An 18486-nucleotide genomic window follows, 5' to 3' on the forward strand; every position below is an offset into this window, starting at 1 on the left:
TATACATATATATATATATATATATATATATATATATATATATATATATATATATATATATCATCTGATATTAACATAAAATTAACAAATGGGGTTTATTTATTTTGATTAGTTAACAAACAAAGGTACCTATCATGTGTCAAAGAAATGGAGCTTTAGAATACTCTACTCATACGATTTACCAAAAAAATGTGACAAATGCTACAAATGACCCCACTCTCCCCTACATCCTCAATTATTCAAATGCCTTTGATCAATTTTTACCATTTTTAAACACCAGGGGGCCTCACTGCTCAATGAAGCCAACATAAACCTTTTTTTTCTTGCAAAAGTCAGAGACAAGCAGGCTAAAAGAAACCCTTTTTTATTTTAATACCATATATAATGCAACAATTGCATATCTTTGGCAAAAATAAACTTTATAAACATTTTATTAACAGATGTTAGCTTACAAAACCAAAAGATGGAAGTCTGTCAGACAGACATGGCAGACAAATGCAAGCAAACTGATTGGCAGCTCTGAATTAGTGGAGCATAATAATAATAATAATAATAATAATAATAATAATAATAATAATAATAATAATAAAACAATTATCACTATGCTGTATCACAGAGAGAGGGGTCAGATATTCAGAAGTCATTATTCTTGTTTTGGGAGAAGCAAGTGACTGCTTTTTACAACCTTTAAATCTAACACTACGGCTCTGTCGCTCTCCTCTAAACCTCCTCTAGTAATACTTGCATCCTGTGTTATCACTATGTACAAATTGAGGGGAAATTGGCAGCCTTGGCAAAAGTGTTTGGGCAGTAACTTCACAATGGCAACAGTTAAAGTGATGCAATTAAATAGGGAAGAGTTAAAAGATCGCATCAGGAAATTTGCTGAATAGCTTCACAGGTACCACAGGACTAGTGAGCTCACACACACACAGAGGACACAGGACATGTCCTAAAAGATTTTAGTAGCACCATGGTTCAACAGGCTCAGTTAGTTGCTGTAGCATTTACCTGCCTGTCAGGTGCAATCGTTCCTGATTAGCGCATAATTTAGCCATCACTAGAAAGAGATGAGTGGTATTTCACTTACTTAGGCAGTTAAAACATGAACTCAACCTGAAACAATAATCAAAACAAAAAGATGAGGGTTGCAAAGATAGCTGTGACACCCCTGACAGTTTCATGAAAACATAAACCAAAGTGTGAGTTTAGACAGAGAGTCTGCAAAGTCCAGTACTCGCACCAAACCCAGTCCTGGTAGTAGCAGGTTCTGACGATATCAGTTTCCTGTCTCATCAGTTTGGCTTCCTGTAGGTCCGTTCCCATGACTTCCTCATTTACAGAGCTGCAGAAAGGCAAGTGTTTTTTTCCTTTCTTCCCACAGCCGCTTTTCTTCCAGAGTCCACATTGTCTCCAGTTTCCTCTCGAGCCAGAGCAACTCTCTCGAGGTCATCTGTGCAGCGGAGTGCTACATCCAAGCCTGAAGCACAAGCCCCATGCATACAGCTCCTAGTAATGTCCACTGAGAAGATTTATTTCGAAAACCCTGCCCTCTGACTTCTCTCAGCATTCGTATCAAATCAATCAGACAGCTAGAAGTCTAACATGGATAATAGTGATGCTTAAAGAAATGGGCTGCTGAAAAGAGAAAAAAGTTCTTGGTTATATCCGCCTCACTGCATTGTGTCCTATAGATGCTTATATGCTAAAGTGACACACATGTAAACGTATGTGGGGAATTAATTCTGGATACGTAATGGCACGGGACTACACTTACTACAGAGATAATCGTCAGATAAATACTGAAGTGAACGCAAAGAGCCACAGCTCCGATTTCATGCTGTTCTCTCCACTACAATGATACTGCTCAGGGAGGTTGGGGTTAGGGCACTGATCCAATCAGGATGAAGAGAAAAGTCACATGGTTTTGACATCATAGCTACGAGTGCACGGGGCTCCAGGGGACACGTCATCTTTACCAGACGAAATACAAAAAACAGCAGTACAAAAATAAAATAACTACAAGTATTTAGGTCAACTAATTATTGCATTTATCTTTGTATCATATTTCTTAACTGAAGTCTTATGATCCAAAATCAATGGCACTTTTATATCTTCTTTTCTTATCTAGCTTTTCATCATTATGCTGAAGCCCAAGCCACTTGTGAAAGTCATGCATTCATTCTCAAGATATATACATTTGTGGTGTTTTTTTTTTTTTTAGAGGTGGAAGCATGCAAATCTCCTCTGAGTTTTTCCCCCTCCCCAAAGTTCTCTTTTTTCTCCCCTCAAACTCTTTTAGTTGTGAACATAGGTTGATGGGTGATTTGATTTTTTTTCTTTTTTGTTTCTCCTAATCTTTTCTGTACAACAAAAGAAAGTGTCAGTATGGCTTTTCTCTCCTGTGTTTGTGTTAGTATTGCCCGTTGGATGAGATGACTGGAATATTTTGAGAAAAAAAAAAGGATTAATTTCAAACAAATTAACTTCAACCAGAGGAGAGAGGCCGGGACAGGCCACAGGAACGAGTCACATAGTGAGGGGTGTAAAGGGAAATAAAGGGTAAGCAGGCTAAAGAGCCAGGCTTCATTTCCTGTCCAGCTTCCTGCTCTTGCGTCTTGAGGCACCGAGGCTGGTGCGAATGCCTGCTAGGTGCAGGAGTGAGCCAGCTGCCTCCTTCAACTCTTCATCCAGCTCAGGCTTGGGATCATGTCTGGCCCTCTTTAACGGAGGGTGACTACCATTTGCCCAGCCTGCTCTTTCTTGTTGCCCGTGTGTGGCAGCACTGGAACCCGTCGTCTGCCGAGGAGAGGGAGATACGGGGACACTGCTGTAGTTGTGGTCCTGTTTTGGATCCCGGCTTACCACCACCAGATCCCTCCGGGAAAGATCAATCGGCCCCTCTTGCTCATCTGAGACAGAGAGATGATCAGAACAACTGGTGAATATCTCATCCGAACTTCAAAAAAGGGATATGAATACATATGTCTAGACAAGTCTAGACAAAACAACAGATGCAAGACAAAACTAGAGGAGAGGAAATGACAGAAAGATGGATGACGTCTGTATAATGGCGCTCTCTTACATGGGTCAATGTTCTGCTCTGAGGCAGACTTTAACAGCATCATGGCAGTGGCAGCATCAAAATCACATTCTGAAACGAGAAAAAAAAAAAAAAAAACATCGAATGGACACAGGTTTGACTGTCAGTGCACCAGTCTTGGTTCGTGTGTGTGTGTGTATGTGTGTGTGCGTGAATGAATGAGCCACTTTCAGCCAGAGTGATCCTTCATTACAAAAGCACCAGTGCCTTGGTTGTCAAGGTTACAAAATACAGGCAAGAGATGGCATTTGCACTCGGTGTGGCCCAGCAGAGGATGAGCGGAACAAAAGGAGCCGAGATGAGTGATCTGCTTAAATGTGTAATGATAGATTTGCTAATGGTGTGTGAAGGATATGACCCACTTAAAGTCCTTCAGAAGAGAACGGATGCTCGGAGGCACTGTAGTTAAGTCCACTTACCCTTTAGAGAGTAGCCTTGCTCCAAGGAGAACAGGTGACAAGGAGGAGACGAGGCACTGCGGAGAACAGAGAGACATTCATTACGCACAGTACTGGCACTGTAGCTTTAGGGCTGCACAAAATGGATAAAAATAGCATATTGTGATTATATCGCTAAACATATACCTTGTAAAATATGTGTCTTTCAACAGCTTTGTACGTTGGTGGCAACTTCTGTACAACCTAACAATCATCGCTGAACCAACTCAACTCTGAACAAGCCTGTTTTTATACAGTTACTACATGCCTTTTTAAACAAACGTACAATCTTCAATATGACGACAACAGATGGGTTTAAAACAAGGCTGCACTGCATGCTTGGCACGTCTTTTTAAAACGCTACTAATACGTGAACAACTACCAGAGGAATAATTTTGAATTAAATAGCCATTTAAAAAGAATGATTCCAAGTCAACATCACTATATAGCCAGTCAAAGATCATGAAACAGCGATTACAACATTTTAAGCCTTCCACTAGGATCCGTTTGGACGATTAATTGTTCAAGATTTCTCTTGGAAACCTTGTTGTATGGTTCTGAAGTATGGTTCTACATAGAGCCTTCATCAATTCTCACAAAGGGGGAAAATCAAAGAACGCTTCAGGGTCGTAGCTTTAACCTTTTCCCCCAAGAGTTAAACAAATAGCCTGTTTCGCTTTACCAAAATTATTTTTAAATAATTATTTAAATAATTACATTTTTTAATTAAAATAATTATAAATCATTTAAATCATTTCTAAAATAATCATTTAAAGGTTGAAATTATTTTAAACGCAAACCCCATAAATTGTGGTTTGTTAACAGGCTCATCAGAATTCGTTAATTTCAAAATCCAGTATTACAACAACAATTAAGAAAGGATATATTTTGTAGGTCTGCAAGAAATACAAGGAAAATATGGTGTAAATTTGGACTGCTGCTTTTGTTCATCACAAATGGACAACTGGCTAAATGAATGGCTGAAACTAACGGCTAATAAGCCCTGATTTTAGAGCGTACTGCTGAAGATGGTCACCTGGGAGGAGAGGCAGGTGGCGTGCAGAAAGCCTGTGCGCTTGGGAAGTGCTGTTTCTTCAGGGCTTGCATCAGCGTGGGCCGGAACTCAGGGTGAACACACCACAGAGAGCCTTTCCCATTGGCCTGAATTAAAGAGAGGGAAGGAGCAGAATGCCAAGAAATGAGCATGACTTCAGCAAGCTGTTTTCAGGAAGCACTACGAATACACTCCTTTATGTGCTTACTCATACAACCACACCACACCACACACACACACACAGAAACACACGCAGACACACACATTATGAAATATAGGAGTAAACCTATTGTCTTTGTGTAGCATTCAGTCATACATAATAGCCTATTTCTGCAAAAGCCCCAGCAGCTTCCTCAGGCAACATGGTGGAACAGCTCAGAACTGTACCGCGTTCGCGTGTGTGCATGTTTGCTTGTTTGTCTACATGTGCGTGTGTGTGTGTGCATGCTGGCTTGTGTACATAAAACCGGACTCATCACCTCTTTGTATGAGGTGTGGCCCTGCAGGGTTAATATGACCTTGACTCAAATCATCAGCCGGGCTCATAAACAGGAAAGAGGAAACATCGCCATGGCAACAGACACCAGGCTGCGCCACGTGAAACCCACAGATTCACTCAGACACACACACATTAACGTAACACATCACATCATCAAGCCATCTCGCTTTCTGCAGGTCGCGCTGAAAAGAAATGGAAGCTCGACTGTAAACCTGCGCAATCGGTTATGTGGCCTGCTCTCAAAAATTAAAATCAGCCTTCTTCTGTTCCAGCCTTGTTATAAATGTCATGATCAGTGTACTTCACAAGTCACCTAGACCCTGTTTACAGTACAACTTGATAAGATTTGAACCAAATGCATTTACACTTGTAGTCACACTTGTGGTCTCTGGTTAGCTAAACTGAAATACGTTTGAAAAATGTTTGCTGTGTCAGGTGACATATGCAAATAAGCATGACGGCCAACTTCCTGTGTCTTTGCAAAAGACAGTTGTTGCATCAAAAAAAAAAGCATATTTCAAATTCTTAAACAGCCACATTTTTTTCAAAGCTCAGCTGCCAAAGTTTAACTGTTTGATACGGCATGGAAGTCATAGACCATGTGCATTTCATCTAAGTGCATGAGGCATGCTCTAATAGGAAAGTAATAAACAACTGTGTGATGAGGCCTGACACGAAGTTGATTATTTTCCAATAACAGCACAACAAAGCGTTTAATTGCTCTTATACCCCGGTAATTTGCCAGCAGTAAGAAATCTGCATTAATTACTGAATCTCACATCACACTAGAAAAGACCAAAAAATGCAGTCATGTTACCAAGAAACCACAAAATCATTAAAGTTTTGTTTCAGCATTAAGTTACAGCTTTACCCGTACTGTTACAAAGCACAGACACTGGAGACTCCTTCCGAAAATATTAAATAAACGTCTCCTCACAGAAAAGTTTGACATATCGATATACACGTTTTTTAAATCTGGTTATGTGAAATGTCCATCAACTAAGTCCATATACAAGTTGTTAGTATAGAAACCACAAAGTGTACATTAATGTAACCCTTGCAGATGGCACTACTGTCTGAGCTGCTGTTGTAGAAAATTAATCAACACTTTCTGACCAATCAGAACAGAGCATTCAACAGCACTGTGATATCATGTAATGTATTGATAGGTAAAGTGGTGGTCAAATGTGGCTTGGCACGACTATTTGTTTTTCCCCCCACACTGGCTAAAATATGTCTCTAACCAGAGTAACCAGACTAAACAGATTTAAATTTGTGTATTTATACCTGCATTACTACCTTTATAATCCTTTTCTGATATAATCCTGATACTCAAGGCAATAAAAAACAACCAGTTGTTTATACAGAGTCCTAGATCGACAAAAATGTCACAGCTAAATATATATTCGTCTCTGAAACAGCAGCGTTTAGGTGTTCTTACCTTCCCCAGGCCACGCTCCACCTTGCGGAAGCACTTGTTCAGAGACAGGTTGTGCCGCACCGAGTTCTTCCAGCCAGTGGGAGCGCTGGAGAAGTAAGGGAAGTGTTCCAGGATCCATCCATAGATGTCCTTTACAGGAAGAGATTTACTGGGAGACTGTTCAATAGCCATGTAGATCAGAAGGGAGAAGGAAAAAGGAGGCTTGGATTTAAGGGGATCCCGTTCACTGCCTGGACTCCCAGACGAGACAGAAGAAGAGGAGGAAGAGGACAGACTGTGTCCACGTGGAGAGCCCATACTGCCCTCAATGTCAAACAAAGGCCCGCTGCAAGACTGCGCATCTCCCAGGGTGAAGTTCTGCAGCAGATTCTCGTGGAGCCAGTTCAGATTGGTCAGCTCATCGTCCTCAGGTTCGAGTCCAGACCTGCTCACAGCCCCGGAGGGACCGATCCTGTCCAGACTAGTGGCTAGTGGACTGGAGGCGCTTTCTGCTTCTGGGAGAGTTCCTGCTCCGCACATACCCTGAGATCCTGGAGACTCGGCTTTCTTATCTGGAGACATCCCGATTATCGGACCCATCAAACTTGGAGGGTCTATGGAGAGAAGAGGAAAGGGAAAAGAAGACAGAAAGGGACGTTTGTTATTAAGATTCAATTTTACAGATTAAAGGACCTAAAGTCCGATAACAGGTCTGCTATGGTTTGTATATTAAGGCATTACTTCTTTAAATAATCTACAATTTCTGAATTTCAGTGTTGATGTATATTTGATTAATATTTGGTTCTGTGAATTGTGAGTATTAACAGTTCTCTAAATAATCCACTTTTTTGTCAAGTTATTTGTTATGACAGTCATAATTGTCATAATTGGACAATCGTAACTGAGAGGTCTGAACCCAGCATTCTCTATTCTTCTTCCATTCATTTATTTCCACGTGGGCTACTATAGCTTCAGATTACAGACAGAATTATAACCACAGATCATATGACAGAAGGGTGAACAATAAATTGGCTCTGGAATTAGAGACAATACAAACTTTTATTAATAAAAACTTTTAGTATTTTGCATTACAGTATTTGCATAACTTCAAGGTCCCCGGTTCGATCCAGAGCTTGGGTTACTATCTGTGTGGAGTTCTCGCATGTTCTCGCATGCCCTCCCCATCTGTGTGGGTTTATCGTTTTCTTCCCACCTCCCAAAAACAAGCCGGTAAGTGGAATCATTATGCTAAATTGTCCCTGGGTGTGAATGTGTTTGCATGGAGCCCCGAGATGATCTGGCATCCCATAGAAAGTGTATTCCCGCCTCAGATGCAGAGTTCCCAGGGATCCACCTTGACAGGATAAAGCGGTTACTGTGGATGAATGAACGATAAAATGGCAGTTGTTCTTGCAGAGGTTATGAGGCTCAATGATGTGAGGAACCGCATAGCGAATTGTCATGCAAAAATTTAGTGTTTGATTTGAGACATTACAGGTCATGAACACAGTGCAAGTCATGTACAAATCAAGTACATAGTGAATTGTAAACCGTTTGAGACACAGCTCTGGTCAGTCTCAGCAAAATGCAGGCTGTAGTAACAATGTGTGTTCTGCATCATTCTGCTTTGAAATGTTAGTTAAGTGTTCAGTCCACCGCCCTCCAAGCTCTCACTTACTTTTAATTAGTCTAAAATCTGTATCATGAGCTTTGTTTTCTCGCAGGGCCAGTGAGGAAAGCCGCCATGGTGATCAGCACACATGCAGAACATACGCAAAAATTCAGATTAAAAAAAATACAGGGTTTACACCTCGCCCAGTTTACTGATTTAAGCCTATATACTTTATTGTTTTTATTCGTATTATTAATGAATTGTTAGACTTCATATAAACACGTAGCTACTGTAGACCATCAGTCATCCATCTGATCCTCCACTTTCCCTTGCTTCTCCCTTTCCCACTCCTTTCGTAAGTGAATTGAAAGGCTCTTGAAAGGATCCTCAGCACAATGTTAAGGGCCTCTTAGGACTCTACTCAAATGTCTGAAAGGACCCTGATCGTTGCCGTCAGCTTAAAAATTGCACTGGAACAGCAACGGCCTCGCCAATCTAACCACCATAGAAACACAGCGCAAGCCACTGCTCCTGGATCCAGAGCTCAATAATGTTGTCTGTGAACAGAAGTGACAGAGAAGGACAAAGAGACGCAAGAGACAGACGGCCTGGAGGAACAGGAAGCCCCGAGAGTCCTGGCGACCAATCAGAGCGGTGCCTAGATGCAGGCTAAATGGCTTCCACTGATGGACGGCCACGGAAATCACGCCGAATACACTGATGAATAAATAATCAGCTCAAGCGAATGGGATCTGGCTGGCAGTCTGAGGGAGAGTGACTGCTTCGCTCTCTTGCTACTACCACTCAAATGAGGCACTGCCATGGAAACCATACAGCTCGTCGATAAATAAATAATCACCTAAAGTGCTGCTCTGAATCACACTCTCTCCTACCTATCTCCATGCCTCTCTCTCTCTTTCAGGAAAGTGGTTTGGGGGAGGGCAGCTTGTTCCTCTTTCATGACTTTTTGTCCCTTGCGCTATAGACGCAAGTCAAAAACCTCTTCCTGTTTGCCTGAGGAACTCTTCTTGTTGACAAAATCATCAGTTCAGTTTCAGTAGAATACGGGAAAACTGTTTACTGAAACATGAGACCGAGCTGTTTGGAATCTCTGCTCAGGGGGAAGTGGACACTTCAAAATTGTTCTTCTCTCTATAAAAAAAAAAAAAAAAAGGGCACAAACTAGCAGTTTATCCTGAGCATGTTTGGAACAGCTCATGTCAGTTCGTCTGCTGGCCTTGCACTCTGCTCTCATCCCTGCAACACACACGCTCTTATTAACCTCCATTAGCAAGACAAAGCCAACCTGCTCCGGCAAGCTCATCAGCACATCGACGAGCTCATCATCCTCGAAAAGAAACAATGCTAATGACGCCGTTCAACGGCTCTCAGCCACTTCAAACACAAACACAGACAATGTCTATGGGTGGAGCAGCTGCAAAACACACACACACACACACACACACACACACAGGCGTATCTTCATTTGAATAGCCAATGTATGGGCATGGAATTTTCCAACAAACACAATCACAAAGCTGTCTTCTCAATTAGCAGGGCTTTGCTGTTTCTCTTGTGGCTATAAATAAGAATTGTTGTGAAAGACAGTCACTTATTTTCTTCCTGTCTCATAATAATGAAAGTAGAGTCCTTGTATATCAGAGGTATCACTCTTCTAAAGAGAAAGCAACATACCTTTTAACAGAGATGAATTTTCTAAAAATAACCACCATTTCCCTTATCGTCATCCAGCACTGGCGGCCTAATTTCCATCAGCGTTTAAGGGATTCATTCACCACGGAACTGCCTCTGCACTATGAAAAGTTCTTCACACACGGGAGAGCAAGCGCTTTTTGGGATCACAAAAGCATGGTGATGAGGAAAGCCTAATAACCTGATAATAATCTATACATATAAGTGTATAGCCATGGATTTACAAACAAGTTCAGTGAAGGGTGAGTATGGAAATCTAATTAATATTTCAAAAGCCAATTTCTGCAGGACACCAATAGGAACGCTGGGAGGAGACACAACTTGACACGAGTGAGGCGACTGGAACTCACCGAGATGATGTTAAACTAATGTTAGTGACTTGTTACACTTTGGCAAGACACTCTCCATTCACTTTTTAGTGTAACGTTGACCCTAAACACCTCTTCATATATGTGCATATGACATTGAGATGTAAACATTTCAGTTCTGAATTTAAAACCAGAGAGAATTTATTCCGATTAAAAAAAACGTAAGTGAAACGTGCACTGCACGGCCCAGCATGCGTAATCAGCCCTCCTCGACTAATACATCACTGTCAGAAATTCTCACAGAGAAGCTTCTCTGTCTCGCCCTTACAATGTTCTTATGGCAGTCAGATCAGTCATGAGTCAGCATCTCCCAGAGTTTCTGGGGCGTTTTGGAAGACTTGACTTGACTCAGCAGGATGGTCACCTAGCCTAATTACACAGCAGCCGGAGACTAATAACTGATAATAACCATTGATACGAAGACTTTCTCACCTTTAAAAAAATAAATAAATAAATCCTGGATTCAGATATTTTTACTTACAAAGGTCTCTGACGCTGTGAGAAAACGACTCGAACTTCCAGACCGCTTTCTCTTGAAACATTAAACCATTTCTGACCCTGAAACTCCTTAATGGTGTTAGAAACTCGCTGCCTTGTGTAGCATGAAGTCTCAGTTGCTAATTTGTTTAGCGTCCCATTTTGAGCATCATGTGGTCATGTTTCAAAGCCCACGCTTCTTAGACTCAGATATAAAGTGTTATGGAATCTGCAAAGCTGTAATCCTAAACCTCATAGACTTTGCATCAATGTGGCTCAGGTTTCTATTCTGAGCAAGCCAAACATTTAAAGGGAAAAAGAAAAAGGAAAAAAAGAAAAAAAAAAAAAAAAAAAAAAAAAAACATCAAGTGAGTTCAAAACCTGACTGTATTATGCAGCTCAGGGATTAGGTTTAACATTTACTGAAAAAAGGTGGAATTTTAAAATGGTAAGGACTCTCTATAGATTTTGTCTTCATTCATCAATTTTCTAATTGCTGATGAGTTTCTGGACATTTTAATGATATCTACATATACTGTATATATGCACAATATCTACTGTGAAATATATATATATATATATATATATATATATATATATATATATATATATATATATATATATATATAAAAAATTCAAATATCATTATTGTGATAAATAACAAGGTGTGATGTAAAATAAACGAAACTAAACAAACACGCTACTGCAGTTGGATTGCTGTTCAAAGACAGTATTGTTGGCTAGCAACTATCATCCACTTATCAATTAGACACTGAACAAACTATTTCACTAGACGTTTTGAGTCGTACGTGTGTACACACATAGTCCACATGGTCCTTGTGCATTCTGTCGCCTCAGCACACCGCCTGCTCCTCGTCCCGTGTCACCCTCACACCCTGCCATCTCAATTAAACACACCCAGTTCATTCAGGCAGGAGTGACCCACACAAAGGAGGCCATTGTGAGCAGGGTGACACGGGGGGCTGCGGCTCTTCGCATCAAGGCAGCGCTCGACATTAGCATGGCCATCAATAGGCAGAGAGGCCCTGGGTTCAGAGGCAAAATCTTAAATCTTTCAGAAGGAAAGAGAGGGATGGCAGGGAAAGTGAGCACGGCTGAAGATGGAGGACTCAAGGCTGGCTTGAGGCAGGATGGGAGTGGGGGCTGGGAGTGCGCTCTGGCCGTGGGTCGCATTTGCAAATGAAATCCAGAGCAGTGCCTCCATTTGATTACCACGCCCCGGTGTCATGGCGCAACCATGGCAACCCAAGCGTCCCGGCCTCCCGGGGACGCCAGACTGCATCTCTCGGCCCATGGCTGAGGGCACGGCGAACAAAAAGAGGCGAACTGCACATGAGAAATATGTGCAGATGGGCCATAACAAGAAGATGGGAGGAGGAGGAGGAAGGGGGAAACGCCAAACAAAGGCACGGTCGTTAGCTGAAAGCAGGGACACAAGTCGGGCCTGCTTGCTTAGTGGTACCATTTGAAAATCTGGTCCACCCAGTTAGATACTATTCTAGGGTCTTAAAAAGACACTCGCTTTGGGTCTTGACAGTCAAAGAAGTCAAAGATTAAGTTATTTTGCACCATTACCACATGGCTATATTTGATCGAGAACATGACCGGTGTAACAATACTCAAAGAGCACATTTAAGCCAGTCTTCCAGAAAAGACTGGGGACTACTAAAACAACCGTCTGCATTTTCTTACTCTGTGAAAGAACACTTCCATGCAAGGAAAAGCCAGAACATATCCGTCTTTGTGCGAGTCATAATGAGGCTAATTAATTTCCCAGGCTAGTGTCAGGAGAGCAGCAATAAGCAAGGGATCATTTGCTGTGCCCTACAAGAGCCCTCCAGAGAGCGACACTAAAGAGACAACCATCACACCATTCAGTAATCCAGCGTGGCAGTCAGGCCTTGAGAAAACACAGTGGACGAATCCCATTCTGAAAGCAAGAGCTAACATGACCTGAATCACAAAATATAACCCCTCTAACAGAGGCTGTTGAATATCTTCCAACTCGTGAGCTGTGATAGACGGTCGAACGCAAACGCAACTTCTGGTGATCAAATAAAGTAACTCGCATCCAATTTGACATGTTGGATTGTGTAAGACCATGATGTAAAACCGCCTGTAAAATTGATACCCACCTTCGTCTGTTTTGTCTCCTTTGCGTTAATGTTGTATCATTTACACAATCCAGCATGTTACAATGATGAGTTGTACAATACAACGCAAAAATGTATAATCTTGTCATATCAATTTGGTTACGGCATTGGAGGTACATATATGTTTTTTGTTGGAAATTTTCTACAACCACCAAGTATGACCCCCAGCGCTGACAAAAGAGTTGTTCACCACTGTGATGACAGGGATGATCACGTCACCTAAACAACACTGGACTATTATGTACAAGCTGTGCATGACTGTTGTGTGTTTACAGTGTGAGGCGTTGAAGTGGATACTCTTTCAGCCATGAAACCAGAACTAAATGACATGATCATGTGACACAAGCTACTCGTCCTCGATCCCTCCCTTTTCTGTTGTTTCTGAGCACACTCTCTCTCTCTCTCTCTCTCTCTCTCTCTCTCTGAGACCACGTGTCAGTGTCACTCACTCACTCACTCACAGGCAGAATGCAGCCTGTGCCGGAAATGCCGCCTGAACGACGGTGGCGTCGAGTGCACAATGTGTTAATATGGACTTGATCAGACATATCTTAGATCTGAAACGCCACGTACATTTAGAGTCGCAAGTAATTACACTAACCAGAGTCAGAAGTCACAAGAACAGCTCCTCACCCTGTGCTCCCTAATCACACACTTTCCACAGCTCCTGAGTTCATCCTCAGCACTAAAAACAAACACTTTATTACTGTAACATTCACTAATCACCTTCCAATACACGAATACATTACATTTCCTGCTTAAAAGTTTTATTCTCCCACTTTTAGGTGACGAAAAAGTTACTTAAAACACGAACACGTCTCAAAGCACTATATTCCTCACGAAGTGTTCAATAACCCAAATGTTTCTTAGTGTTGCTTAAATAATTAATGTGAAATAAACAGCCTCGGCTTTCGACCAAGTCAGCTAGGCTAGCTAACATAGCACTGAAGCTAATGCGCCTCTTCAGACTGAAAGCTGCCTGCCTCGCTTCCAAATGCTCTTCGTTTCTCTGAAACTATGTACTGGTGGCTAATTATAGCTCTGGCTTGATAACATTCTTTGTTTGAATAATAACGCTGTTAAATGATATGAAACACGGTTAAACGGAGCACTTGAACGCGTTGTGTAAGCTGAAAGGCGAAATGCGTGCGTTCCGGTGATTCAACTTAGTTAGCTAGCCGGATCACATGGTCCGAAACAATTCGTCAGACTGTTTTCCCTCTCACGGCGAAACAAAACAAGTAAAATAAAGCCCAATTATAATAATAATAACAATAAAAACACTCGACAGTGAAACTACGTCGAGTAAATATCCAGTCTATGAAACATTCGCTGTAATTAAATTAGGGACAGGGACAGGGACAGAGCAGGCTGAGGTGTTTTTATTGCCCCGGAATTTTACATGACACGTTACAATATCATTAAACAGCCCGGTTATGTAAAATGTTATTTAGTTCCGCCCTTTTCAAACATTTCTCCGGAATTTAAATGAAAAGACACTGACTTACATTCGTGCATACTAAGGTCGTTTCGGACTCCACAGCTCCGGTGTGTTTCATGCAGTTGCCTTTTCTCTGCTGTAGCTACTGTGTCAAAAGATCAGCAGCTGCTTCCTCCATCCGCGCGCACACAGATCACGCCGCACAGCAACGCTACCGTACCCCCCCGTCCGTCGCCATGGCAACACGGCCCCTCCAGCCAATCAGAGTGAAGCTCTCCGATATCCCCTGACAACTGCCGCAGCGCACTGTAGCTTTTTTTTTTTTTTTTTTTTTTTTTTTTTTTAGCAAACCTAAGCAATTGCGCTGTTCACAGTTCATTCCTATATTTACACCACGTGCTGTCTCTCAGTTGCGTTTCTTCTCTGTGCACTAACACCATCACCCAACATCATATATATACACACATATATATAATTTAATAATAATCATTTCTTCATATCATCAGAGGTGATAGGACACACACGCTCTGAATTAATACAGATGTCATTAAAAAGAGCACCGTGTGACGTCACGCGCTCGAGCCCAACATCTCCCCGGTGTGTATGGCTGCTTTAAAATTCAAAACCTCCGAAGGAACGTTGAGGAAAACGAGGTCAGATCCTCGTGACGTCATTTGGCGGGGGAAGTCCTGGAGGCGGATCCTGAAACGGAATGTCGCGCGCTCAAGTAAGAAGCGTTTCACTGTTGTTTACTCGATCAAACTCACGGAAGTGTGGCGTCTGATTATAATGGGTCAGACTACAGACTGAAAGAACAGGAATTATCTTCCCTTCAGCCCTGCCATTCAGAGCACAATACAATATCAATATCAAAATAAAAGCAGTCAACATGAAGCCATGTGCCACCATGTCAGAAATGCAACATGGCTTCATAACAGGTACTTTCACTTTAAACACCAACAGATCCAGTAGTCCTGAGTTGTCCTTCCTCCATCTTCCATACAAACACATTAGCCATTTTATCATCTAAGTCACACTGTATTGTATACAGTTATTGACTGTATCCCCATGGACGTAGCTAAGCATTGGCCGGGGTGGCCAGTGCCACCCCAGTGTGAAGCCTGGCCACCCCATGCTTAGTAGTAGTAGTAGTAGTAGTAGCAGTGGTAGTACTAATAGTCAGTGCATTTACCAGTTACATATGATGCAAAACTGAAAGACTGAGTAAATCTTAGCAAAATAGCAGCATAATGACATGACAAGATCTCTAGGTAATTCAAAAATTCATTTCAACAAGCAAGTTTAGGCAGCTAAAGCAGAACTGAACTATTCCCTGCCTCCACTGATCACAATATTTGGAGGCACAACACTGGATTTTTTCAGTTCATTAGTAACTACATCTCGTTAATACCACTGAATTTGAAACGCTAGCATACTTCGTAAGATGTAGCCTAATGTTAGGTTAGCTATGATTTTTTTTGTAACTTGCTAGACATCAAACAAATGTTGCGTAGGAGTCTATGTTTTATGTCAGACGGGGATCCTACTCAGGCCATTCACAGATACGGGGTAGCCACATTATGGATGCAGATTAGTATTTTATCCCACTCTCGCCCCAGTAAAGTCGTTGGGTCCAACTTGGCCACCTGCCCAAGGCCCAAGGTGAAAGGTCTGGTTATGACCCTGTGTAGGCCATTTATTCCTAAGCACACACTCTTCTGCCCTGTCCACAGGACCACCACTGACCAGATCTTACTTGGCACAGCAGTGACATTGACATGGTAGCTGGGCATTAGTGTTGTACTGGTATGTATGTATCAGGCGCACCAGCATTGCTGGGATTTTTAAACACCTTACTATCACTGCTGGGCTGAGAAACAGTCCAGCAACAGAAAATATCCAGCCAAGAGCGGTGCTTTTGTCAGAAACGGACACAAATGAAGGGCTAGATGACAATTAACACACAGAGGGCATGGAAAAATTGTGTACCCACAATATACTCTTTTGCACTCCCTGTTACATCTGACACTTTCACACAAGAACTGTGTACTGTTCGACGCTGCACTGTCTCTTACTGTGCCTATTGTCCTATTTTAGTAATTACTGTACTGTCTTGTGCTGTTCGCATACGTTTGCATGTGCACTTTATGTAGTAATGCGTAGTCTCTTGTAGTTGTGTTGTTTATGTAGCACCATGGACCTGGAGGAACGTTGTTTCGTTTCATTGTGTACTCTACCAGCTGTATATGGTTGAAATGACAATAAAGCGACTTGACTTGATGAGATCTAATAATGTGGCCAGTAAAAATATTTACAGAAATATACAGCACTCTTTCCGCTAATGAACAGGGTAGAGGAGGCCTGACAAATTGTGCAACATATAAGAGTCAGTAATTGTGCTACTACCAAGTGCATCCATGTGGTAGGTTTACCTGATAACATGGTTAATACCAATACTATCAGATTTTCTTACCCAAGTAATAAGTGCAGACTAGCAGCACTGCTTAACGTTTTTACATGTTACATGCACCGAATGTTTACGTAGCCTATTTTGTACTTTGTATTTTGTTAAATAATTTGTGTAATCTGTTAAGATTACAAAGTTCTTGTTGGGATAGGTCTGGACTTCCAGGCTAAGTGTTTAATGATTTTTGTTAATATTTATATGTATAAATATATTTTATTATTTTTGTCCAATAAAAATGGTGTATAAATAGCAGATACAAAGACAGAAAACTGTTGTGCAAATGTTTTGAACAACTCTAAAGAGCCTCACTTCATTTAACCACACTAACTAGTTTAATATCCAAACCACTGTGCCACCAGAGCACACATTCACAGATAAGCAGCTCAAGGCCAAGAGTATGTGTAAACAATACGTTTTCATTCAATCAAGCACGAGTTCTAGCTGTTAGTAATGTACATACATCTAATTGAATGCCACAACAACAGATAGATAGCTGAAATGCTGATGCACATGCATGTCTTTGAATGCCAACTATGGCGGGAGTGCATAAATCACTCACAAAGTGATCAGAAAATAGTGATACAGGAATCCTTTTTTTGTTTGTTTTTTTATGACCTCATGGGAGTCTTTTAATGTAGAGTTTAAATGTTTTAACAAATCTGATGTGGAAAAGGTGCTAATCAGAGTCCAGACAAAATGTTTGTTAACCTTGAAAATTAAAGTCATGCCCTGTCCTTTTTAGATGATTTAGGTCACACTGAATGGACCCACGACGGATATAAAATCAGGTTACCAAAAACCATTCAAAGATATTTGCTAAAATTGTTATATACACAAGCAAAAGAAAACTCAAGTGCCAAGTCAAGCTGTAATTATGTTTTTTACTAACAAAATTAAAAGCAAATCGATTGTTAACTCTCCATAAAACAGGTGAAATGGTGAAAAAAATCAGCTGAGGCAATTCAAATGTGAGCTCGGATCAGTTTCATGCTGACTGTAGCTTTATGTGAATTGTAGTAGTATGCGTGTTCTACACAGCACCGTCAAGCTGGCCTCAGTAAACACAGCCTCTGTTGTAGAATTTGAAGGGCCCTTGTTTAGCTTGTTTGCGCAGAGAACACCCATATTTACCTGGGTATTGAGGAAAGCCTTGGCTTTATGAATTGAGTCAATAATGACCTAGATGTCTTATCAGTGACAGGATAAAACCCTCAGAGGCAAGCTGCAGTAAAATTCTCCAATAGTGCGGAGCATTGCGGATTTAAGGACTTTGCTCTCACAATATTTGCTTGGCGTACAAAGACAGCTCAGCGTATTGGCTACTTACAGCCAGGCCACACCTGCACCCATCATGGCACTACATTTTACACTATGTAACAGAGCCATGTTTATCATGCTCTTCAAAGCAGACCAGTAGTTTTGTTTTGTTTTTTTTAATAATGTTTACAACTTATCGTATTGACAGGAATAATACGCATGCATGGAAGCCAAAGGTTGATAAATCCCCATAACCCAGATCTTGATGGTTGCAGAATATTAGGTGTTCTCAATAGGTCTAAAAGCAGCACCACAACAGTGGTGTAAATGCCGAGAACTTTTTTTTTTGACCCAAATATTAAGGAAAAAACAACTTCCGACAATAACCTTTAAAACACACTGAAATTTATGAATGAACTCTGACACCAAATGTGTAAATTCTCACACAAATAAAGCAATGAGGC

The 18486-nt window shown here is 41.3% G+C and overlaps 1 protein-coding gene across 3 annotated transcripts; it reads right to left on the reverse strand.

The window, feature by feature from the left end:
- Nucleotides 1–348: 348 nt before the first annotated feature.
- Nucleotides 349–14539, reverse strand: foxn2b (forkhead box N2b). 3 transcript variants are annotated; one of them, XM_026914881.3, is made up of 6 exons: nucleotides 14366–14536; nucleotides 6535–7127; nucleotides 4577–4701; nucleotides 3523–3578; nucleotides 3086–3154; nucleotides 349–2912 (listed from the first exon to the last, which is right to left on the reverse strand). In XM_026914881.3, exons 1-6 carry the CDS (start codon nucleotides 14373–14375, stop codon nucleotides 2587–2589), a joined length of 1179 nt encoding a protein of 392 aa, XP_026770682.1. In that variant the 5' UTR covers nucleotides 14376–14536; the 3' UTR covers nucleotides 349–2586. The 3 variants fall into 3 exon arrangements, with proteins under 3 accessions (XP_026770682.1, XP_026770683.1, XP_026770684.1); XM_026914882.3 differs by lacking the exon at nucleotides 14366–14536 and adding an exon at nucleotides 12840–14326; XM_026914883.3 differs by lacking the exon at nucleotides 3086–3154 and having other exon boundaries at nucleotides 14366–14539.
- Nucleotides 14540–18486: the final 3947 nt, after the last annotated feature.

Source organism: Pangasianodon hypophthalmus, chromosome 12 (genome assembly GCF_027358585.1).
Source record: "Pangasianodon hypophthalmus isolate fPanHyp1 chromosome 12, fPanHyp1.pri, whole genome shotgun sequence".
NCBI classification, from domain to species: Eukaryota; Metazoa; Chordata; class Actinopteri; order Siluriformes; family Pangasiidae; genus Pangasianodon; species Pangasianodon hypophthalmus.

What these genes read in the sequence shown, in the direction of transcription:
- foxn2b (XM_026914881.3), bottom strand. An exon ending in CCACCTGCCTCTCCTCCCAG is followed by an intron (nt 3,579 to 4,576) that starts GTGACCATCTTC and finishes TGTTCTCCGCAG; the next exon opens with TGCCTCGTCTCCTCCTTGTC. An exon ending in GCAAGGCTACTCTCTAAAGG is followed by an intron (nt 3,155 to 3,522) that starts GTAAGTGGACTT and finishes TTCTCGTTTCAG; the next exon opens with AATGTGATTTTGATGCTGCC.